We start from the raw sequence: 26,635 nt of genomic DNA on the forward strand, positions 1-26,635 counted from the left end.
TATCCTTTCCTTTTAACATGCTAATCTRTTGCTTCAAAGCAGATGGGAAAACTGAAAAGAATCTAAAGATGTTCRTTCTCTTCTTTTTCTTTTATTAAAGCTAATGCCTTTAAAGATGAAGGACAGAACAATGCCTTCACCTCAAGGTGAAARCCACCAAAACCACAGTGCAAGACCCTCAGGACCCCTTTGTTCAGGTACAGCCAGCAAGTAAATACTACGAAACCAAGGAATTTTAACTTTTCTCCCCATTCCTTTGCATTTCCAAGGCATAATTTCTTGCATTTCCGAGAAATAAATGCATTACAGAGCTCCTAGGCAYGGAAGTGGTGACAGATAAGCAGCATGAACCCAATCAGCGAAACATCTCACAGCTTAGTACATTTCATCCTCACCTGGATCAGTAGAGTATTTCAACTGGAATAAAAAGCACCATCAAAAGTGCGACCCTAATTCACCACTACTGCAATTTTCTATCAGCCTAAGTTCAATGATTTCAAACTAATTACACAGATGTAAAACAAGGATAACTGTGATAAATCAGCCCCAGAGCAAATTCAGAGGAACTCTTCCATGCACATGTACAAATAAAAGTATTAAGACAAACCACCACAGGAAGACACACACAATTACATATAATTATAAATGCACATTCTAATAGAACCCTGYGTCCAAAGATGAAATGGAGCTACATTTTGTTCCCAGATTGCTTAAACATCATTATTTTACCATACACCTGTTTTAGGCAGAAAAAAATAGTACAGRTTTTTGCAATTTAACAAACATGAAGACTAAGTAAACAAAATAATGCAGTAAATAAAGAAGCAGAAGCTCAACAGATACAACCTGTCCATGTTAATTTGTTAAAGCAGAAAGTTGATTTCCTACCTCACATGAAAGGATTTAGAAGAAGCAAGAAAATGAAAGCTTTTCTAAATACTGATCAAACAACACCTTATGTGATAAAAAAATGTAATTAAACACAAAAAAGTTGTTAGTGAAAATTCAGGATGATAGAGACAATTTCAGGGGGAACATGKGAGACACAAGTAAATGTAAAAAATTGGTAGTTTCGTTATTCTAGTTAGTAGGACAGTGAAATGCCTACTTTCCTGTCCTTGCTTTTAAAAACAAACTTGAGATTGTTTTTCATTAGCAATTTATTTAGACCTAGGGCATCACTCTTCTCAGAAAATTACTACAATACAATTGAACACTGAGTTTTCCCTTTCTCTGTCCTGGATTTTTACTTCGAAACTGTGAAGAAAGTAGCTGTTGKTAAGAACGAGGGGCTTACCACATGATTTTGAGAGGAGCAGACACCTGCACTTTGCAAATCTATCCACTGCTTGTCAGTGCAGTGCAATGCATGACCCAAAACTCCTCTGCTAATTTCAACCTCGGACCTTACTTGAGCAATGAGTAATAATTTTCTGACATTTTTTTTGACAGGGACAAAAGGATTCCAGGAGATAGCAAGAAGCTCACTTCCACTTGAGAACTGATCAGACTATTTGAACTCAGCTCTTTAAAAGGTAACGCTTTCTCATTATAGAAAAATTTCTGAACATCCCTTTTCAGATCACAACCAAATCATTAAGGCCTGCCACAAAGCCTATTAAAGTCAATGGAAGTCATTCAAAGACTTCAAAGGGCTTTGGATCCAGACCTTATGTAAAACATCCAGATGCGGCCCAGCAGCACCTTGCATTGAAGGGAAGGCAGCGCCTGCCAGAGTTAGCGGTGCAGCTCCACAGGATCTGGCGCAAGGGGAGAGCTCAGTGCTGAGCACCTGACACCAGCCTGTACCCCCGCTGGAACGCTCCCTGTCACGCTGGCCCACGGACTGAGTACCCACGAACAGCTGGAGTGCATTAGGCAGACTCCTGGGGCACATTTTTCAGTTTTGTTTCATCCAAAAGGAATCCAGCTCGCTCCTTGCCTGCTGGGTAACGTGAATCAAATGGTAACAGGGCTCAAGCCAGAGAGTCGCTTCAAAAGCCTTTGCCTGATATGAACCGAAATAYTCATYCAGTTTCACTGCTGCATGGGACAGYTTGAGCAGCCACTGAAGGAGCAAGGCCAAGTCTTCGTAAATAAGGAATCAAAAAGGCCTCCACAAAAAACGTGGGCTTTAGGTCTGCAGCACAGCAAGTGACATCAGGAAGAGTACACGTTAGAGCCAGAACTACAGCYTTTGTTCAGTGCTGACTTCGAAATAGTCATCATCTGTACTCACAACAGATCCAGAGCTTTCATATATAATTAAAAATAACTAAATACTATTGTCCAAAAAATTCTAAATCTAGGACTAAAGTTAAGTGAGATTACTTTCTAAGAGAAGCCAAGTTCAACTTTCAGAACTTTCAACAGTCTGGTAATCAAAGACCAACGGCATGACTATGCTATTTCAGGCCTGCACACAATTTTCTGTATTTTTTTTAATGGATGACTAATAAATCACATAAATTCTCAGCCCTTCCTACTTAACTTTGAAATGTCTGAAGCGTAGTTCAAATAACTGTTCCAAATTAATACCATAAATAATTCCAATGTGAGTTAATACTCACATTTAAAAATAAAAAAAATCAAATAAAACAAAATAAAAATTATTCTCTCCCTCAAAAGTTCAGCAAGAATACAAACAAAATATTTCCATGTTGAATTTCTCCAAACTGGCTCCGAACCAGTTTTACTTTTCCAAAAAGCAGAATTTGGAAATTCTAGCTGAGTTATTTTCAATGGGTAAGCAGGCAAACACCTGAAAATTTTAACATACTTCATACAAACATAACTTTAGACTGCAAATAAGAGAACATAAGAAAAGTCTTCCCTGCTGTAACGCATTATTCATATTCCAGTGATCAGCCTTTTCCCAAGCTGAAACCACACTTGGTAAAATCTACCAAAAGGAAATTTGGATGAACTCGAGTGTTTACTGATGTTCAACACCAGTTTAAGTAAATTAACCCTAGAGTAATAACTATTAATTATTTTCATAAAATATATTATTATGTTCTGTATGCTGAGCAATCACATTCTAATTTTGGATACAGCTCCTTTTCAGAGGTATAAAAGCAAACCTAACATGAAAAAGGACATATTAGTGTAGTCTTTTCATTTGATAAGTGAATGAAATTAAAACACAATTTCATTATGGCAGTGCTACAGGAAACTAACACACCAAAAAACCACCAGAGCAAAACCGAACAAGACACTTAACCTAGTTCTGAAAGGACATATCAAGCCAAAAACGACAGTGTTATATCACTATTATTAGCTTTAGAAACAAAGCTTTTAGGAGTAATTTCAGGTTTTAGTCCATTACCCTAAATGATGGCATATGTAAAAAGAGCACATGCAGAAATGTAGTTTGAAAAAGATTAAGAGATTATTTTAGAARCAAATCACTCCATAAATAAAGCATAAAGGGAACACAGCATCATTCAGGAATGGACATCTGTCACCCAAGCAGATACCACATCACACATTCGCAGCTTAATTCTGCAAAGAGGAAAAAACAAGACTTAAAAAAACACATAGTCTTACATGCATTACATTTATTTTTAAATTTCTAGTTGCCATAAATATACAGACATCATCAAGAAGTACAAACATTAGACAGAGAGGAAATGGTGAGAAATAAAATGAACAAAGAACAGACGAAAAGAAAAAATCACATGGACTTGGAAAAATCCAGCCCTATCCTGAGTAGTTCCAATGCTGCTTTTCTTCTAGTGGGGGAGGGAATGAAGAGGGAAGAAAAGTCACATTCAATGTCATTTTGACAGCGACCTCTTATTCAAAAACTATTATTTTTCCATCTTGAATAAGAGAGAACCAAGTGCTCTTCATAATCACATAAATGACCTACCACTCTCTAAGTGCTCTCTCTTAGATCAACAAAGAGCTATCGGAAGCAGAAAGTATTGCACACTACTCCCCTGTCGTCTCAATCCAAGTCATCTGCACAGCTCAACCTACCGTAAAAGAAACCTTGAAAGGCCAAAAGCTTTAGGAAATACACTTACCAGACAACCCCTCCTCCTTTAAGCAATCCTTTTAGAACTTTGCAGTGTTAAAATTATAAAGACACGCAGAAAAATAAAAGTTAAGAGCAGGAGAAGAGAAGCATGACGGGAGTTAATTTTTATTTTTTTTCTAGGGGAAGGGAATCAATAGCTTTAAAATGGTGTTTTACAAGGGTGGGAGGAGAGATTTCAGTYGTCCTTAGAGGCAGACCATTCCCTAATGCTGCATTTTCAGTCAACTTGTGCCACTGACTGACTTAACATAAAGGTTCTTATTGCAAGGCATGCTAAACCAGAATATAAACTGACAGACACACACTTCTCCTCTCTCTGAGAGAAACAGAAGAGCACGTTCCTGTAAAGTCAGTGGCAAGGCTAAGGATCTTTATTCCAAAAGAAGAGCTAATTCTATGGGGTTGGAAGGTGTTTGTGTTTATTGTGCTGTGTTTTGTTTTATTTTCAAGGACGAGGGGAGAAATCCCATTCATTTATTTGTCTTCAGTTTTTCCCCTGTCATTGAACCAGGAAAGTACCCAAAGAAAAAAAAACAAAACCGACCATGTCATGTAAAAGAAAAAAAGGGGAAAMCCCACCTTAAACACCTCTTTCACATAACAGTAATAATGCCAAACACACAAACACCTCCCAGAAATGTTTTGCTGCTATTTTGAAATCCAACTGCAAATTACATAAGTTTAATTAAAAAAGAAGGATCTGGTTCACTGRGTGACTTAGCAAGTCAAACCTCATGTAACTCACAGGGTGAGTAAGGGGGTAGCCCACAACTCTTGTTAGTGCACCATCCCAAAACACTCCACGAACTCTCATTTCACCTTCACTTCTCATTTCCATGTGAAGAACATGGTGATCACGTAGGGCAGGGTACTTTCCCCGCTTGATTCCCCAAAGGCTTAAGTCAGGACTGATGAAAGCTCACCTTTACCAGCCAGATCAGTGTGAATTCCTGACTGTGCAAGAATTTCAATTCATCCATCCAAACCACCTGAAAAGGTGCAAACCAAACTATTTCTAGTAGATGGATTTGCTGGAAATTCAAATCCATTCAAAGAGAATGGGTGAACCACTTCTGACAAATGGCATTTATTGAAATGCTCTGTGTCTACAGGCTGCAATAAACTGTGCAGTAACTAAGAGCTGGGGAATAAGGACCATGGCAAGTGCTGGGATGACTCAGAACTCCTTCAAAAACTAAAACCATATACTCACCTCTACCGCTATCATAAAGCAAAATGATTAAGCTTACATTATTAGTAGGAGGAACCAACAGGTCATAATGCTTTCTTCTGTTTCTACCAAGAGAGAGTATAGTAAGTCACAAAGGAAAAGCAAACACAAGAAAACCCTAAGAGAATCCTTGGATCTGACCTTCTCTCCACATTCTCCCTCTGTCATCTTTTTTTCCCCCGCTTCCTGCACAGCTAGCTGTATTGCTGACTGCAGAACACTTACTGAAGAATGCATAATTACATCTCTTTAACCCCTTGCTGTCTCAATGTATATAGTGTGCTTTGAACTAGGGCTTCTAACATACCACTTCCCCCACCAAAAAGAATGAACAGAATTTGCATGGGCTAGTAACCCCCCAAAAATGTAAAAATACCACTGATATGATACTACTGCCAAAGATTCTAACCCATACAAATTAGACGCTCACATTTACTCCACCACTAGCTGCTCTCATGTATTCTGCCCCACTATATTTTGTTTCAGACTGCTCAAGTACACACACAGCAGAGTCAGTGAAATGCAAAGACATCACCAACAAAGAAACATTTTGGGCCCAGCAGCTTCTGTTCGCATGCTTTCCAACACAAACCTTGCAGTGTGCAAGTGCAAAAAACTCTTTCATTTCCATCATATCAATCCCTTCTCTRGAAGCGGTTGAGAACCTTCTTTTATGTCAGTGACAGTAAGAATTTCCTGTGAATTTTGCTCTTCATCCAATGCCTAAAGCAATAAACAACTCTTCAAATTAACAAGTAATWTTGAATTTTTATGGAATTACTATGCAATCACAGGCTATAGTGCTTGTGCTTTGCAAAAATCAAGAACTAGCATACTCTGAAATAATCRTTTCTCATATAAGCAGTAAATACCTTTGTAGCCCCTAGCTGCTACTGGTAACAATGAGAAGAATTTTTTTCACAAATAATTTTAGATATACCGGCTGCAATGTTTCAATCGACAGGAGACCTTAATTAACAGGCATATGTGGCTTTAGTGGCAGTCAGATGAAAACAATGGAAAAACAGAGAGATCCTGACCTAAAACAGACTCAAACAGAAAACATTCCATTGGCCATAAGCAAATGAGAAGTTGGGTTTTTTCACTTCAGAAAAGTCTGAACTGAGTCCTCAGAAGAATAAGGACAGGTAGAAAAGCAGAGCGAAATTTACATTCATTTGGGACTACAGTAGCTGTTATTCATTGACTTGAAAACAACCACCTGTGTGGAAGAAATGCTACTGGTGTTTGAGTTTGGATTTTGCTTCCATGTGGTTGTTGTTTTTCAAATAGGCTCTCTAGTCTTTTCTTCTCATTCCAAATCAAAGACTGTTATCAGCTACAAAAAGCCAATACACTCTTTGACTCCCGTGGCAAAATACTAATGAAACATACAGAGCTTTCTGATCTTCTGTATGTTCTTTTGAATCATGCATTACTATAATTAAAACTGAACTAGTTTCAGTTAAATTATTTTATGTAAATTGATATAGTTTGATGAAGCCAATAGAGGTATGACAACTACAGCCACAAAAGGCCTACACAAAAGATTTTTAAAATAACTGAGAAACTGAAAATACCTGGAACTCTGGAAAAACCTGCAGAAGGAATAATTTTAAGTTGTTCTGAATTCTGCAAATACAGCACTAAGAAGAACACTGAGTACCTAAATAATTAAAGTTTATCCTCTTTATTGAAACAGTCCATGTTTGAGAATTCATGTGAGTTTTAATGTTTAATTAAGGGATTTAAACCTCGTTTTAAGTGAAAACTCAGTGCAACCTTAACTATGAACCCACGAGGTCATCTCCATAATATATTCRTGTTGGGAGATCCAGGACCTGGCTTTTACATAAGTCAGTTACTACAAACACACAGTTCAAATATCAGTCACAAGCACATGAAAAATCAATTTACAAGGAGATGAAAAAATAAATGTTCTAGGAGATAGGATATGCTAATGAAAATTAGTGTAGTGTGTTTGCTTTTTGTCCACATCCAGGTTTTGGTTTCACATCCAGCGACTGCTGAGACATGTTTATTTAGTGATTAAAAAAGAAAAAAGATTAAGCAGCAACTTTAAAAAGCCCTGTGTAGATAAAGATACGCCTGTTTTATAAGCAATTAGTAATTTCTTATTCATGGAATGTAAACTGTTTTGTCTAATTTTCCCAGAATTTGCAGATTTAAGGGGAATGCAACTCAAAGGATGAAATTCATACCCAAAAAGCCTGAAGATGAGAGTAAGCCTCTAGTCCTGCCTATTTAATTTATGCAGTTGTATCATACTACATCCACATTTGGAGCAGATTTACCCATCATTGCCTGTTTTTAAATATTTAAACAGAATTTTAAAAACACACAGAAGAAASAACTTTTAAAAATGTATGTTATTGATACATTCATCAACACTCCAACACACTAGCTCCAGGCCAGGCTGCAGTACAGCCCACAGCTGCTGTTGGCCAGGGGTAGATACGGGCCTCACGCAGATCTCAGGCAGCCAGGGAGCTGGGATGCCTATCCATCAKCCATCTACCCCAGGATGTCCCCAAGGTACCAAATACATGTCACTTGAGTTTCAGATGCAGTGCAATTTACCAAAGGCATCTATGATGCTGAAGATGGATGTCGGGGGTGAGCGCCCCTGTACACAGAACCTCCCCGCTCCGATACCCGAGCACAGTCTGCAGTACCGCTGGATACATGAAAGAAATCTCAGCATTTTGGTCCACTGTCCAGAAGCTGCAAGTCCAATCCACAAGCAGTACCATTTACATCACCATTGCCACATGGCATCAGTAAAAAAGGACAAAAAATGAGGAGTATTTGCCTGTTTCTGAGATGTCCTTGGAAGTTTTTAGGACAGAAGGATCTGTGATAGATACAGATGGACAAAGTGAGGTGCCAGTATGTACCCCATAACAACAAATRTGAAGTTTAAAAAAAAGGAAGGGAGGGAGGGGGTTGGGAAAAATATTAATTCCAGGTTTGCTTGTTAGCCTCCAAGTTTTTAACAGAGACACCATTTGTGTCGGCAGGGATGACTGAATCCCTGTATCCACAGCATTTGACTGCACTTGGATATATGCCTCCTACTAGAGACTAAAATGAAAGCTATATTTTAGAGCACTGGAAAAGTGAAACAAAGCCTGCAGCTTGTGTTTATAGCAATACTTCTACTTGTCTAGATGTATTTCACCAGCTCCATATTAACAAGAAAGGTGGTAGACATAAATACTGTGTCCCCAGGACTGCTCTGGATTTTTTGTTCCCCAGTTGTTCAACCATGAGGTCCATCTCTTTTGAAGGCTACCAACAAAAATGCTACATGTAGGAGTGGGGTTTTCACCATGGGGTGAAAACACCATGGGCAGAAGAGAAGATGGGCACACAAATTATAACGCAGCACCAAAATATTTCCTCAACCCAAACCCTCCACAATCATATCAAGGCTCATGTGTGCTGACTTCAGCATCTGTTTCAATTAAATGACGAGAACAGACCAATCTGCATTGCTTTTTAGCATGCTTCAAAAAACCAGAATTAATGAAAAAAAATAAAAATGAGAATAAAAAGAAAGCTTTTTTTTTTTTTTTCTGGTTTTGAGCACATTAAATGGGAGCAACCAGATCTGCTATAGGCTTGCCTCCAAGTTTTTGAAGACAAGATCAAGGAGACAAAGGGTTAAGTCCTGRAAAATAAAAGAGCAGCAGAGCAAATCTGACTACATGTTTGAAAGGGCCTATAAAATGTTACAAGCAAAACAGGAAAGCTTGTGTTAATAATGCATAAACCAAAGGAGGGGGGAAAAAAGCTACCCATTTAATGGAATAATGCTTTTATCCCCGCAGTTAAAACGAAATAAACCATTACTATTAATCTGGTACGGCCATGTAAAAGCGCAGTTTTTAAACATTTTCTAAGAGGGGACAGCTCAGTGAGCGCTCCGGCGAGCGGGGCCTTGGCAGGACCGCGCTCGGCGCTGAACACCAGGCTGGGCTCGGCGGAGGCCATTACCCGCCCGTCGTCATGGCGACGCTAACAGAGCGCCCGGCTTCAAAGACAAAGCTGTAATTTCAGACGCGCAGCAGCCAGAGGGAGCGGGGAGAGCTCCCTGCCACCTCACCAGCCATTACACAAATGCCCAGGACGGTGCCGAGGCGGCCTCAACGCCGCCCGCCCGGCCCGGCCCGGCCMAAGGAGACACAGCGAGCTTGCTACACCGACACGCTGTCGGGTTTAGGGTGTCATTCCAACSACAACAACAAAAGTAGTTTTCTCTYTTCCATCATATGTGAAAAGAGTGGGGGTACTTGCGAGATCATCAGTTGTGGGGAGAAAACCCTCAGCGGGAAGAAGAAAGCTCACTTTTAAGTTTGCCACGGTGTGGGTAATGGCAATAACGAGTAATGGTAGAGCAGAAATAACAGACATTAACTCAGCTAACACACTGTTGTCTCATCAATGTGCTCTTATTGAACGTGACAAAAATATCCGCYTGGAAATCAATCTGTAGAGCTGGCCTTGTAGCCTAGCAATAGTTAGTTTGGTGTGCTGCCTAGGAAGCCACAGATCCRAGCTCAGATGCACTTTATAAAATCTGCTGCACCGAGCCTCCAGGAGGGAATGCACTTCTCCGAGGTGCCATGTTCCCCACTGCATCACAGCCATGTGCCGAAACCAAAATAAAAGTAATGTGCTCCCTTTCGGTTTACTAAAGTTGGGTTATATGGCAAACCCCTTGAAGAGCAGACAGAAGACGTGGAGAAAAGTCAGATCTTTGAACAACCCAAAACTCTGAAGTGTATTTTTTATGCTGACACAGAGAGATGTGTATAATGAAAATGGTATTACAAGCATAACTTGGTTATTACCTMGTTTGAAGGAAATGCAGCCCTGAAAAGGGGCAGGGACAGAAACAGACACAGGGCAGAAACAAGGACACTGCTTCCCTCTCAGTACAAAMGTACTGTGAGGTTTTGCACCCATACCCGAAAGGCACCTTCCCACTTGAGAGAGCCCAGGAGTGTCCAGAGACATTTCTACCACTGGAGCCCAAACAGAGCAGCACAAAGCACCTGGTTAGGCAGCAAACACAGCACCCAGTCTAGGATGACATGTCAGCCCGTGAGCTGACTGGGTGAGCAGCAGCACTCGCCACCACACCCTGTCCCTGAACCAAYTGTCCCAAGTCCGAGGCACAGCTTGGGCCAGCACTTGCTGTTAGGTTTGTCACTCTCTCTGCWAAGGCTGGGAGGTACGTGTTGCTCACAAGCTTGAGCTGCATCCTGTGCGTGACCCTGAACCAATAACCCCAGCCTGAACTCGGAGAAGCATAAGCTGCCTGATCTGCACTTGTTTAATCATGAATCTCTGAGTTCTGCGGGATACAAAATTCAGCTTCTGACAAATCTAAGCCCATGTTATTCAAAAGAAACACAAAGGAGTTGAGAGTCTGTGAGAAATTCAAATATGTATAGATGGGTATACATAATGTTTAAGATTGTGGAGAAAAGTAATAATTTAAAAAAGAAAGAATAAAGGAGGAGGTGGAGTTTTTTTTGCTTGTATCTTTTTTTTAAATAACCATTTTTTTAAAAAAAACATTTGCATCATAGCTGATCACATATTTTGTTTCCAAGTTTCATCTTTAATGGATGTGGGTGGTGGAGAAAAAAATGTGTCAGACTGTAMGTCCTTTAATTACTTTTAAACTCTGGATTTTCACTGCATGCTGTAAATGAAGATAGTCCTTAGTCCGCGTGGCTAGCGGACTACTGCCCTCTGACCACATCCCCATGGAAATGGAGGTCAAGTGATCAAAATTCACACAGGAGGGAAAGTTTGTTTTTTTCTGGCAAAAATAAGGTAAAGAATTTACAGGATTGACTTCAGTCTGACCTCTATTACTGTGAATATAGGCATTAAAAAGCAAGCACTAGAAATCACTTGTTCTAACCAGCAAAAATTAAAGAGCTTAAGTGTTTGTAAGTATATGCAAGTACATGCATGGGTGCATTTCTCAGCATTTCATAGGATTTGATATRTAACCTCCGGTTCTTTGCAGAGGGGAAAAACAACTTGGTAGGCAGCCCAAAAGGCAGCTTTCACACCGAGCTGRAGTAGCTCCCTCGCCAGAAGCAGCCCAAGGCTTCCAGAGACAAAACAATTCCTGTATTTTGTCACACCTCAGAAACAGGAACAAAAATGCTGTTACTGTGATTTCCAATGGGGCAAAATGTCTAACTATGCAGGAAAATCAGCAGTCATTTAAAAACATTGGTGTGTGTATATGCGCCTAAGTCTTCTTTAAAGGTACCGGCAAAACAAAGGAAAGTAATAAAGACTGAGAGAAAATGGACTATGCGAAAATCCAAATTAAGCTATGAGATGCTACTTACTAAAAAAAAAAAAGCAAAAAAAATCCCCCCAAAACAACAAAACCCACGGATTAAAAAAATTTACAGCCTTGTTTCAATAAATTGTGAAGAGTTGTGCTTTAAATTGCACGGAACACTACTTTTTCCCCACTTTCATGTAGGCATGATAATAACAATACAACAAACAAGATGGAAAAAAAATGTTATTATGAAGCTTTCATTAAGCCATACTATTAAAATCTTGACATGAACTGTAAGATAAAATAAAGGAAATAGATAATCTGACATTTTCTTCCATCTCCACTSTCTGGTGGAGTATCATATGAAAAACTGCTAAAACTTTCAGTTTCAAGTCTAAACCCAAAAGRTAACAGTTTGCATTAAGTTTTATCCCATGCCATAATGAATTAGTTCACTTGGGTCAATGCCTGTACTTAATCCACACACCATTTCATCTACCTGTTTAATCTTATTTTGATTGTAACAATTGAGTTTAAAAATCTCAAATCACTTTCATTTCCTTTATTTCCATACGACTGGCTATTGTATAGTTTGCAGTTTAAGAAACAAAAATAGTAACATTTTAGATYTCTTTCATTACCTTTTGTGCAAAATGCACTGGGAAATGTCATCAGCTATGATACTGTAAATGTACATSTGAATCATTCCATGGCATGAAACAAGCTTGCTCCTCTACACAAAGTCCACTACTGTGTATTCAGCAAACCTTGCTAAAGCTTACTGATGCATAATGTATTACTACATGCAAATATAATTACAAATGCTCATGTATGCTTATCTTTATATTACTTCCCAAAATGATAACTTCAGTCGGAAGGTGGAAGATAAACTATTAAGTGAATCTCTGCCTTGAAGGGGAAAAAAACACCAAAACAAAAACACCATACCAAACACCACACAATGATATAAATTCAAGCAATTTAACTAGAATRTAAAACAAATGATCCAGGATGGCATATTTCCCTATCCTAATGCAATTATTCAAATGTGCCTCAAAATTCAGGTCCTAATTCTTATTTAACACAGTAAGTCTCACAATAAGGTTAAGATGATTAAAAGGGTCATCTGCAATTGTACGCATGGAAGGAACGAGATCAAAAGCCTAAAGACTGGGAACTAAAAGAAGCCTTTTCCTGGAATTATCAGCTTTTCTATCTTAATTTCAACACTCTATGATGCTTCATCCTCTAAAATTACACTGCTGATTCAAACAGGACCATCTTTACAAAGTCCTGTTGAAGCAGAACTGTTTGGAATTGAGTGGGAAATGGCACAGAATAATCTGCATGGCCTTAAAGAAAACTGACACAGTGGGTTAAAATGTAAATGCCTTCCACAGAAAAATGCAGATGCCCCCTCTGCTTGTGTGTGCATGTCTGTGTATATATATTTTAAAGGTAAATTGATAATGGAAACTTATCTACATAAAACACACTTCAGAAGCACTTCTCACATACAGCACAATATAGCAGAGATTCTATAAAAAGGCACCGCATATCACTGACTTCAAGAGAAGATTCATAGTGAATCTGAGATGTATGGCTCCAGCAAAGGAAGGAAGGTTTCAGAGGCTTAAGTAGTACACAGCAGGAGGTTTAAAGAAAACACATTTAGGAACATTTAAAAACCTGTTTCAAACCTCAAAAAAAAAACCCCAACAAACAAACAAACAACAAAAAATCCTGCTGCAACATGAGAATGGTCTCATAGTACAGGACTGACTTTATCACRATCCCAACATAGTTCTATGTAACAAACAGTACGTTACAAACACTTCCCATTTGCACTGTGATGGCACCTAGAATCCCCAGCAATTAYGGCCACACCATAAACAATCAGACAAAGCACTGTAAAACCTGGCCTAATCTTAACACTATTGACCGTGACTGCACAAACATCTGCTCACACAGAAACAGCAGCTGACCAGGACCACTCAGGAATCAGCCTCACATCAAAGACTGGGAACTTTTTTTTTTTAAACATGAAAGCTGCAACAATAGCAGCAGAAACCAACACGTTCCCAACAAACAGGAATGGAAGGAGGAAGAAAAAGAAAAGGCATCTACTGCTAGGCTTCAGATGTTGCTGGTCAGAGTGAGTTACTGTGTTTAGCCAAGGTTATGAAGCTRAGGTCGTATCTTACAACGGCCAGTGAGCACAAGTAAAGGAATTGTTTGAAAAAAAAACAAAAAAAAACACCAAATCCTATCCTTCAGGGAAACTTGTGGCAAAAATAAAGAGAAAACATTTACAGTGTCTCAGGTACTTCCTGAAATGGTATTCAAGTGACTAATACTCCTTTGTCTTACTTTCTGCGTTGTAATCCCARTGTTCACACAGGCATGAACAAAGACATGCACCAGTGAATACATTAAGCTTTGGAATTTATACTATGCTATCAACTCAAAATTTATAAATAACCAAGCAGATAAGACATGCATGTTTTTATATACTATACATGTATGTACACACATTATGTAAAATATTCTAACAATAAAAATTGATCCCCAAATTAAAAAAAACTCCTAGCACCTTAGAGATAGATTCCCAAAAGCAGAATCTAAAGGCACTGACTTAGAAATTTAGGCAGATTAACAGAACAGGTAGTGCAGTTACTGCCTCTGCAGCAGGTACATCTGAGCCATGCATCCAGAGGCACCTGTGCTACTACAGTTTATGGCCTAGCATATTAAAGTAGCCTTGGGAGCTTGCAGCTTGCCTCTCATTTCAAGCCACAGGACTTGGTGGTTCAGGGGCTACCACAAGTGCAGTTCAGTCTCCCTAGCTTGGAGGGCAGCAGCCTCTGTGGAAGGGATCAGCCTGAGGTAGGGAAAGGTTAAGGAAATAAAAAATAAAATGCTTCAACCACCCAAATTAAATCTAGTTTCTTTAATTTCTAAATCAACACCAATTCTGTTCTAGTATTTGGAGATATATGACACAACTCCTCATGGCTTCAAAAAACACTGCAGGAAAAWAACTACTAATACTTTACAATTCCAYTTAGGASAACAYTGGCCTATTTAAATAYAAGTTTTTRCAACCTTAACCACTACTGGGATCTGTAATCCCTTAGTAGGTTTCCCACGTAAGTTCCACGTAGAGGTCAGACTAAGTATTTATTTTTGCATTTGTAAATTATCTTGGATCATAAATTAGCYGTTTTGTTATTAGAGGGATGTGGTAAATATTGTAAATGTAAAGTATTTCGAATCTGGAAAASGTGATGAATAATCAAGTATCTTTTTTACAATACTTAATGAAATCACTTTTTATACTTCAATAAGAACCTAAAACAGTTCTTWTAAATAAATTTGATCAATCTGTCAGGCAAAAACAAATAATTCTGTAAAGCACAAAATACAAGTTAATAACAACAGGACCTTCTCTTCACACTACTTATATTAATAGTAAGAATACCTAATTAAAGCATCTGTCATTTTGGCTTCAGTGTTTCAGCTTAACTCTACAYGGACAACACACCCCAGGCTCTTCTGCACTACTTTAATTGTACTTTTTCCCCAAAATGGGACTTACTTAATGTACAAGTTGACTCTAGGGCAATGAATCACTTTGACCACCCTACATGAAATCCTGCTTTAACGGAAGTCAGATGTAAAATGGGGGCTAGGATGTGGGCTAGGGATGTAAGATCCCTCCCCTGATAAGATCACCAATGTTAGTGGCTCACGCTGATTTTGACCCACTATTCTGACTGACATCGGAAGACAAATGGGAGGCCACATAGAGAATCTGGATGTGCACCTGCAGCAACTACAGAACATGTTTTGCACCTTCGAAATACACAGAAATACATATACTCGATATCTTTATACATATATGTTGTGTGAATGTGGTTCTACCTACAGGTTTATTACAAAGAATGTTGAGGGAAAAAAACAAACTAGCAACTGTACTTGAGCCAGAATTAAAATAACTTTGAAAAAATAGCAACTTCTTCTAACCCTGGATGTAATGGCTAAGAAAAACCTTTGAGACAGCTTAGTCATTTCTTTGCAACTTGAAGCTTTTTTCCTTTTATTCCAGGCTTAAACAAAGTTCAGTGGGGCATCAAACTGCCTCAGTTTTAAATTACAGTCTGTACTTTAAAATAGAATGCATGCACCACATGTTCCTGAAGCTAGAGGGTGGGAGTGTTATTCACTGAAAATTGAAGGCTTGTTGAGTCAATAATCTTCTTTCACAGGCTAACAATTTTCAGCTAAAATTTCTTGACCCAAACAAAGGAAAACAAGATCATTCAGTTATTTTACAACGTTGCAGAAAAGAGAAAGGAAAAGTGGGAAAGAGGTACACCAGTTTTATCCTACTTGATGTRAAAACAGTGGAGAATTTAATTCACAGGTATTACATACTTGCATTTCTTTCTTGTTCACGGTTTACCACACTACCAAACAGATATTTTCAAACACAGGCACGAACAACTACAGGACAGATCTATCGTGTACTACACACATCTATCAACTGGCAACAGCATTTGCYTCCCAAGAATTACAGAGAATCCAYATACAGAATCTTTTTCTTGGCCTTYCTCAAGTCACAAACAATRCTCTCTATTTTTAAAATTGCACTTAAATTAGATCAAAYTTAGCAAGAAAATTCAATGAAGATTAGAATAAAATAAGGTTGCTGCACTATATTGTCCTGTAATACTGGTTTGTCCTTACAAGAAGGGTTACAGTGGTAATTAATATTTACATTATGGTAGTGCCCACAGTCCCGATCATGATTAGGGCTTACTGGACTAAGCTGTGTATAAATGTCACCAGAGTCCCTCATCCCAGTAGTTTAATCTCTGGGAAAAGAAGAGTTACCTCATGCTCTCAATCACAGTTGCTCAAGTAATGCTGGGAAGTGTTCTCCTGGTCYATTAAGACTTCAGCCATTAAAGGCATTTGTTCAGGATATGCTGTTGCCTAAGATGACTTTCCAAGCTACTTCATATTCTAGAAGTGGGACAAAATATGGATTCCCAAACCATCCCATGTATTTTCCTCATAGCCTACACCTATCAAGATCCATCTGAAATTATGTTGTTCTCTGAACCAAGTATATCTAATCTTGGATTTAGTTCACTACTAATGCTCAACAAAGGTCCTCTGAAATTTAATTTAGTACCTGCCTTCTACAACAAAAAAGGATGTCAACCAGAGGAAAAACCGTCCAGCACTCTAAACATCTTTCAGAGGCTCATTAAAATGAGGTAAAACAGAACTGTGAAGCAGTTAATAAAATCAGGAAGGGATTGCTGATGTGCTGTTTTCCACAGTACCAAGCATAATGAAACAAGACATCTGACATCTTAGAAAAGTTTATCTGTCCAAGCAACAATATGTATTATTTTGAGCTCTGAAGCTCATACAACTGTAGAAATGTAGAATCACAACCAACTTTCTCAGGTCACAGCACTGCACAAGGTACTAGTGGCATTCTGTCTTCACTGCTGGCTACCATTTTGTTTTGCACAGGAATTGCTCTGCCTCAGTGACAAGACTCAGTGAATAACTGATGCCACAGAACGAATCCATAAACTCTGACTTCTGCATGATCCAGCTGAGTAGTGATTCCCTCAGTTCCAGATACAATCTTCCCCTTTCAGCACTGCATGACCTCCAGAAAGGGTAAGCTAAACAAGTTATAACACTAAAGCCACAATTTCCCTACACTTTACACGGATGCAGGTGGGACCACCACAAACCTGCCTAGTCCACAGCCTCCATCCCTGYACACTCACGCCTCTGCACTTGCACTCACAGGCTTGCATTCAACAGCTTAGGGACAGGARCTTGCAAAAAACTCACCTTACAGAAAGGACTGAACTGCCTTCTGTCTGTCTGTGGCTCTGTAACTGCTGCAGGGCCTGACTGTGAACACTGAAATCTGCTGTGCCCCATGTCTCAGCTGACAGGATGACAGCATCTTAAACCCTTCCAGCAAGATCATACAGTCCTTTAGGATGTGGCTAAAATCAAACCTGCTGTGGTCACTACTGTCTGTCCACTTTCCCATCACAGCTACCTAATTCCCATCTCCTCTTCTGAGGTGCCACTGATGCCCGCACAGTGTTTCAATCAAAAACGGACCCAGAGACAGGGAGAGATTATTTATCTGGTTTGGTTYCCCAAGTCAAATCCACTGGCCAGTCCCAGGAGCAACAGTGGAGGAGATGGGATGGCACAGASAGCCAGCTGTGGGGCACACAGCAGGACTGCAGCTGCTCTGGCATACAATGGCTTAAGATGCCACAGAGTTTTTTACCTGTAGGTTGCAACAAAAAAGCCTTAGCAGAAGCCTGTCTTTCAAAAGCTTGGCAACCTTGGCCCATTCGACCTCACAGCTCAAACAAGCACACCTGACACTGGGMAAAAAAGGGCTTTATTAAAACAAAACAAAGTACAGCAAAACTAACAGTACCTATCTAAAATGACTTTAATACTCATGCCAATTAAAAAAAAATTAAATTAGTTCATGTTTTCTGTTCCTCATTCTATCGACACAATCCAACGTGAACATTTACAAATGCACTTATTAAAGACAAAATAAAGGATTAGTCTTCACACACACACACAGCCTACTGCTGACACAAGCTCCTTTACTGCAACAACAAATCGGCAGATATATCCTTTGGATGCTTTTTCCTGTAAGTGTGCTCCAACTTTCTCACAATAGCAAAAATGTGTATTTTGCTATTATCCCTTAAGTCTTGATAAATATGTTCTGTAGTAGCTGTTCTCTAATTTCATTCAGGCCTCTCCTGCTTTATTCCTCCACTCTAATAGGGAACAGTTTCTGTTTATGACTTCCTTTCCTTCACAGAGTACCTAACTCCCATGTTTTCTCAAAGGCTTGAGATTTCCTTCTAATTGTGACCCCAACAAAAGTGCTCGGAGCACTATTCTGTGCAACTTTTCATTTGGGCTCTCAGTGACTCCACATGGTCAGAGACCCACAGGTCAAACCCTCCAGATATCAGAGCCGTTAGGAGAAGGAAAGCAAGCATTGTATAGATCTGACAGGCCATTAGAAGTGGCTAATAAAGCCATATTTTGTTTGTAGCCATTTGTTACAAACCCACATTACAAATTTGTCTGCTTTGAACTTTATGGGAACATTCATGCCAGGACTTTTATATACAATGTGTGAAGGAAACGGAACAACTATTGAGCTGTTTAGCCGTGCTTACTGTGACACAAACCTGCTGAAAAAAMTACCCCAAAGGGTGACACAAGCCAGTATTCAGTCCTGTAGAAAGTGGCCAGCTCCTCTTCGAATCCATCAAAGGGAAATTCTTTTTTCAAAGCCACATCAGAGAAAACCATTCACCATTTAGTATTACATTTCTTTTGTTGTTTTTCGACACTTATATAAGCTTGCTATATAGCTGCTGTGATTTTACACAATGCCCTTAAGAAATAAAAAGATAACGGGCAGATTGTATAAATACCAGAATACCATGAAACAAGACATAACTAAATTTTATTAAAAGCCTAACATCACTGCTGTAATTTCAAGCTTCACTGTACAGACACAACTTAGTGACTACTACACTGAAGAACCACATTACAGTGAAAACAAGCTTAAGAAGCCATATTTAGTATACCAAAATGAAGGTAACTAGGAATACTGAACATGGAATAGTGATCAAGGGTTTTCCTAAGAAGTCCAAAACACAATACAGAACTCTCCTGCTTCAGGAAAAAAAACACCACGTTCAAACCATCACCCCAAATAGACTTATATTAAAGCTTTTATCGTGTTCACCATATTTTGAATGTATGGATCATCATCAAAAAACCCTTCTTGCTACATACAAAGAGTTGCAGTTGTTTATGAATTTGAAAAACAAAACAAACAAAAGCCCCACACTAACATCAAAACAAAATACCGAATTACAGTATCCTTCATTCCCCTCCATATGAATACAGCAATGTTTTTGAGTATATGAAGTGCTCTCATGTTATGCATCAAAGCTTTTCAGTAATTAGGTGTCTCAGTAACAGCATTAGGGACCAACTCAGAGTTCAAGCTATGTGGCCAAAATGGTTAACATTCACTGTTAATATGACCAGCTTACTCATACCTAGAATAATTATGAGCTACTAAATATACCAAACACTCAGGGACACARATAATACCCAATACTCTGCTTAAATATCATGATGTTGGAGATAGGACAGAGCATGGATTAAAAGTAGGACAATTGTTTAAGAAAAAAACACAGGCAAATCAGCAGAACATTAGTTCATAAATAACTTTACTTCTTTACCCTAATAAACACTGTTCATGAAAAACTGGAAGATAAAAAGTCCCTTTTGATAACTTTGCTTTTTAAACTAGGTAGTTGCTGCCAAAACAGTTCAATGTCCACAGCAGCTACTATTTTTAAGGTAACTGCCAGCATCCATTTTTGAGAACTGTTCAGACAAACTAGTCTGTTTAAAACAGGGTTCTTGAAAAACTGTCAAATTAATACTAGGTTCAAAGCAAATGGTATCTTTTCTCATACCAGTTTCCATAGCTTCTCCTGAGACATGCATGTCTCAAATGTCATGTAAAGAATTTGTAGCACATATACTCTCCCAGGTGCCAAAGATGTAACTTTAAAATGCTATGAACATGTTTATTGCCCTATTTTTAGGGATTTACAACTGTGACATGTACCAGAGGTAATATACACAACATACTACTGGATTTTACAAATACATTTGATATCTTGAAACAGTAAACTTTGCAGAGAGATCCCTCTACTAACTGTAAATGAATACATACCCAGTGAACTGCAGGAAATATCCTATATCTTTATGATACGTTATTCCAAGCCAGAGGTCACATAGTTTATAAAGCTTTCATCATTTAAGCTGAACATATTCTAGTTAGTTTAAGTTCATGCTGCTTTGTACCAACAAACAAGAAAATCGACAAACCACAAGGCACACACAGAGACAAGGCTAAGTATTTTGTTCATTTCAAGACCTTCAAAAATGCAAGTAGCTGCAATGCCTTTACAAACTATATTCATTTGTGCTGTCTCCCCCACAGCAGAATGTGTAGAGCTCAGAAAAGCTAAGAAATACTAGTTTAAAGTAATCTCCTAACCACAAACCAACCTAGTCCAAGTATCACTGTCATTCCTGCTTCTACACTTGYGTAGTAATAGATAGTAGCAGAATTAATATGTCAAACTCATTACCGATAATCAGGGTTTGGAACAGACAACTCCTGGTAACAGTATTCTAAACCAGAATCTACTAAAAACATTTGAAAAAGGACACAGAAAAAAAGCCTACTCTTTACCAGATTGGTTTGTGCAAGTATGGAATTCCTAAAGTTTAAAAAATCAATTGATTTCCTCTATGCAAATACACATGTGCTGAAGCACAAAACATGCATGTGCATAAATAGTGCTGTTCTGAACCAGAATAAGCATAAGCGAAGTCCACTCATATACAAGCCATCTGCTCTCATATTTGTAAAGACAATTTTTCATCAACCTTGTTTAGTATTTCTTCTTTCGCTATTTCTCAACTGCTCATCCCAGATGCAATGAAGTGGTATGTAAAGTGCTTTCATTTTAAAATACTAAAACAAACATTATTTTCTTACTGGTAAGCTTGATGGTCTTTCTTGCTGGATTAGATTCAAGTCTTCATGGTTAGGCTTTCCTGGGGCCATAGGGGGTTGAGATCTGGTTCCATAGCCTTCCTGAGACATGTCCTGCAACAATAGTTGTAAAAGAATTATTAACTTGACTCGGTAATTATAACTAAATCTGCATCACAGAAGGGTAAAAATACAATAGCTGAGTGCTGATGGGTTTTTTGATCAGAAGTTTCTACTAGTTAAACTAGTTAAACATTTCTGATAGAATTATCAAGCCCACACAGGCACCACTATGACATGYGCTGCTGTTTGTAATGAAAACCAGGGAGCTGAGATGCATGCCAACAGCCAGCAGGGAATCATACCACTGGAACACAGGAAAACACACAAAACCAAACCTCTTAAATAAACAACCAATTTTACTGTAAAAGAATAAGTAGCAAGCACAAACATTCATCCTACTCTGAGATGTATTCTCAAGCATTTTGATAAAGTACTGAGCCAGGTGGACRACTAGACATGAAAGTAAGATTGCAATCACGCTCAGTAATCAGACTCCCAGAACAACCCTGGATTTACCATCAGTAATAGTGGCGCAACTTTCAAATCCTGGCCATCAGGTCATAGCACACAGCACAGTGGCTGCATCTGCTGGAGGCTCACTGTGTCTGATGGGTTGGAAGGCACGTGTATTTGCTTGAGAGTAGCGCCAAAGCTTGTACCCATAACCTGGAGGTTTTCCTCCCTACACAAGCCCAAGCAGCCGTAGTTAATGGCCCAATGCAACACCCACCGTACATGGGTGGGGGAGCAATGAAACAACCTCCTGTCTTGCATGCCACCCCCCACCCTCCAGCACAAGCTCACTTCACACCCCGASACACTTGCCCATTGCAAAGCCTTAAATTCAGGCTTCATTTTAGCTACTATAGCAGCTTCTACMCCAACTTCTTTATGGAAAACAACAGAAAGCTCAATACTGACTTCAGCATGTTTAACTGGCAGGGAAAGTTGAAGAACCAGTTCCTGACTGCTAGAAAAGATATCTCATCTTTTTCTTTGGTTTTAAATGGTTTAACTCTCCTCTCCCCTTTCCCAGTYTACTACCAGTTCAGTTTGCTTCAGCCACCCTCAGGCCTTTAATTTTGTGGCACACCTGAAGCAGGTGGGAGCTGCAGGCACACAGGGACAGGGCAAGCTGCCCTCTGCCCCACCCCACCATCACCTTGCTGCTGCTTGTGCAGGGCTGCTCAGGCAGCCCAGTGCCCACAGCCACAGCTGCGGCTCAYGCACAGACTCCAGAAGGCAGCTGGCTGCCAGAGCAGGAAAGCTTTCTGTCTCCGGTTTTAGCCCAGCTTCTGACAGAGAGAAATTTGTTAACAACTGTACCGTTTCCATTCAGCCCCTTCCACCCATTTGGACTCTCACAAGTTATTTTAAGGGATGCAGAAAATTCAATGGGGCTAATTAAACAAGCCCCAGCAAACCTGATACGATATAAACCAAGCAATAAATGATCCTATCCCTAAGCCTGTGCCAAATAAAATCAAGAAACACTTAAAAGGCCAGCACTTCAATGTGGTTACCAGCAGAGGGTAACAATTAGGCTTAAGGGTGACAAAGGCTGATGGCTGAATGATTATTATCCCCTGTGACCCCCCCGCACTCCCTCCCGCCCAGATTTCCACTTGTCACACAGCTCTCCTGCTGCGCACACCAGCAGGTTCCTGTGGATTAACAGTGAGGTTTAAAATCAACAAATGGCACAAGGCCTCCATTCAGCAGCCTTCACCCCAGTACAAAGGAGTAGAAAGGTGCAGGACAGCCTCACAATAGGCAAACAAATGAGCAAACCTCTGCTTTCCTTTTTATTTAAAAACGCGCATGCACACACATAAACACACACACACCACGCTCATGCACGCTGGGGCTGTCACTACACATGCATTCACAATAAACTCGGCAACCCCAGATTTCAACTTCCAATTCAGTGTTCAACACTGTTCTTCCTAATTCTTAAAAAATTACAACAAATAAAAAACACTTGTCTAAACAACAACAAAAACCACACAGTTATGCCAAGAGTGGTGAAAAAGGATAAATGGAATATTCAGTTTAGGAGACATTATTGTAGAAACACAATTGTTCCTGTTTCCAAACACACACTACAGGATTTTGCTGGGAAGCAAAACATGTTTTATATTTTGAAAAATCAAGAGCCATTACTTCCTTACAAAACCAAGGATGGGTTTTCCCACATTTGCAAGATTTTAACCTTGCTTCCTACTGAAATTTCCAGGGAGACCAGAACAGGTGAGAGAAGAGACAGCATGCTTTCTCATGAGAAATACTGCGAGTAAATGGAATTTACTTTTACCTGGGAATTTGAAGACTATGTACAAAATGTCTTTCCACACATTGAAGAGCACATTAAAAACCCCAGACAGGACACCCTTTGTATTTTTAAATGCACCATTTTCATAGAGCTTTCCTTTCTGTCTGTAGAAAAATCAAATCCATTTGCTCCATTCTAGATGAGGTTTGGAAACACAAGGACATTTGTGTCTGTTAATGATGGAGGCACCTGTGCACTCCAAATGGGATTGAGATTACAAACTCTTCCTAACATTCTCTGTAAAGCTATGTAAATACTTAGATCACTAGAAACTTGGAAAGCAGCTCTTGAGAAGTAAAGAATCAGTTTGCTCTCAGTAAGCTGCAGGCATGGGAATCTCCCAGATGAAATATGCATGGGACTGTGTGTATAATTTTATCTGTTTATACATATGTATTGTCCAATAAAAACAGTCCATTTATATCTTAAACATAATGATTAAATAATAGCATATTTCACTAAGAGGTTGGCTTCATAACCAAAGTAGTGCTTCGTATCATTTTCACTGAAAAATGGAGGAGAGTAAATCCCTACTGCCTTTCTTCAGTTCTGCATTTGGAAATTTTGTTAACATACAGCATATAACAGAATAGCTACAACAGATTTTGAGAGATAAATAAGAAATAAGGACAGAAGTATTAGGGTAAATTGTCTGTCACRGAGGAAATGCGTGGAATTGGCAATYCTTGCAGCTTTGAAAGGTCATTTTTCTTCCTAGCATCTAGGAATGGATTTATCGGGTACTGAACAGAGGGAACATAAGGGGAAGAGGAATATGTTACCACGTGCTGTGCTACAGTCATGGCTGAGGAATTCCCCATTGATAATGGGGCTCAATCTTCTCCTGGAATTCCTGACTTTTTTTTTTGTTTGACTCCCAGTATTTCATCCATCACTGACACCAGCTTTCAAAGCAAAGCTTATGGTTTTTCATGAATCACAGAAAATCCTTCTTCCCATAGACGAGCATGTGTGTAAGACAGAAATTCAGGCTTTTATAAACAGAAGGCTACAAGTTTCCACTCAGAACTTCCCAACTTGGCACAAACCCAATCATATCATAGCTGTTACAGCACAAACTGTCAACAAAGTTGTAAAATAACTAAAGTCAGGGCTTCCCCCATCAGATTTTAGAAAAGCACAAGGACAAATACTCAGCAAGTCATAAACATAGACTCAAAATAGCTGAGGTTTAGATGTTTTTAGACTTTTCAAAACACACTGATGATTAAAATAGGTAGACAAAAAAAAAGGGACTAGACAGAGCCTAAAGCCTATGTATTGGTAAGCTGTTCAGAAACTGATCCATAAACAATTATTATATTTGGGAAGTAGTAATAATAACAACAACCAACTGCTTATGATCCACAGAGCCTGAATAGTTACCTCCTATTTATGTACACTTTTAGCTTTTTCTGCAAATCATGGTATAGGGAGATGAAGATTTGTGCAATCTAAGGAGTAATGGAGTAAATGAGATATTTTCATCCCTSTTGTTCTCTGTTGCTGTATTCATCTTACAGTGTTTCAAAATCTCTAATTCTGGTGTGGGATTTCACTGCCACTGAGGTTTGAAGTGACTGAGTGAGCCTACATGCTGGCCTGCAATGAAGTCAAAGGCTCCTTGTTCCTGCCTCTCACAATTCTTGCAGCTGGACACACATCCCTTAGTTTGTATTAGTGGTCTTTATTAGACCACTTTGTTAGACGGTGCAATTTAACACTTGCCAGGTAAGTAACCCCTTCCTCCYCAGCTTTATCATGGCTTACTGAGCAGAGCTGGCCTTGGGAAGGGTTGGGGGAGCAAGGCAGGAAAAGTTCCCTTCTCCAGCAGCAGCAAGCCATGAGCCTGCTCCACACTTGCAGGAGTCAATTACACTGCAACCACTCTGGAGCAGGCCACTGCCAGACAGCTCTTTTTTTTTTTTTTTTTYWTGTGCAATGACAATTAGTGTCACACTTTCATTCTCTAGCAGGACCTTGCCTAAGACAAGCAAGCCTGTCCACATAGATGTGTTCTCTGTAAATCTGAACGAATATAGTGCTGAAAATAATTGAAACCATGTAGATGAAATGCACATTTGTTTTAAGTTTTGCCCAAGATTAGATCTAATTATTAAATAGTTTAAATTATTTTTAATGGAAAATGAAAGTATAGTGAAAATATTAATGTTGGAGGGAAAACCACATTTAAAGGAGGGCTGGGTGAGAAATATCATTCAGGTTTCATCCACTTCTACTGCAGTGAGTTTCAGAGGGATAACATGACCACCCAGGAAGATAAGTAGCATGATGGTTAAATAGAAAGAAAACAATTTATTGAAAATAATATGCTAGAAATCAATCTGAAAAAACCTCATTAAAAACTATTTTAGTCTATGTTCTTGATTCAATGAGTTAATCTTTAGAAGATTTCAAGTGTGAGAGCTGCAAATTCTACAGCAATGTGACAACGCAAAACTGAAAGCAAATGTTCCTTTTTTTTTTATTTTTTTGGGAGTCAGATCACTTGAGAAGGGAAATCAGGACCCAGTAYAGCAGCCAAGAGAAGAGCACAGCCCTACAATCAAGATTATTTTACTCATCCCTGAAGGAATACTGCTGAACAGAAAGATGCCAAGTGATTTATTAGGGGGTTATAGAAGAACATGGCTTGTTACCACTCAACCAAGCATCTGGTTTGTTCTGTGTAGATAAATATGTATCAACACATCTCCCCTATTTCCACCTTCAGCACTAACAGGCTACAATAAAGAAGAAATTACTACCAGAATGGTGTCATATCCCTAAACAGCCAACTTCTACCCCAACCCTAATATCTAACATGTCACCTCCCAAGTTGTATATTCTCTGGCAGCACAAAACTGACAATAAAGGACAGCCAACCTGCTAGAGGAATACTGTAAGGCTGCACTCAGAAAAAATGTTATGCCGACAGG

At 39.1% G+C, this 26,635-nt stretch overlaps 1 protein-coding gene across 5 annotated transcripts in view; it reads right to left on the reverse strand.

Moving 5' to 3' along the window:
* The window catches only part of ARID1B (AT-rich interaction domain 1B), a 322,664-nt gene that overhangs the window by 202,173 nt on the left and 93,856 nt on the right, over nucleotides 1–26,635 (reverse strand). For all 5 annotated transcript variants that reach the window (XM_057364866.1, XM_057364865.1, XM_057364867.1 and 2 more), the window contains exon 4: nucleotides 21,305–21,415. In XM_057364866.1, coding sequence (XP_057220849.1) covers nucleotides 21,305–21,415 — 111 coding nt within the window. The remainder of the gene's footprint in view (nucleotides 1–21,304; nucleotides 21,416–26,635) is intronic.

Source organism: Malurus melanocephalus, unplaced genomic scaffold (genome assembly GCF_030028575.1).
Source record: "Malurus melanocephalus ecotype Western Australia unplaced genomic scaffold, MMel_1.1 scaffold_43, whole genome shotgun sequence".
Classification (NCBI taxonomy): Eukaryota; Metazoa; Chordata; class Aves; order Passeriformes; family Maluridae; genus Malurus; species Malurus melanocephalus.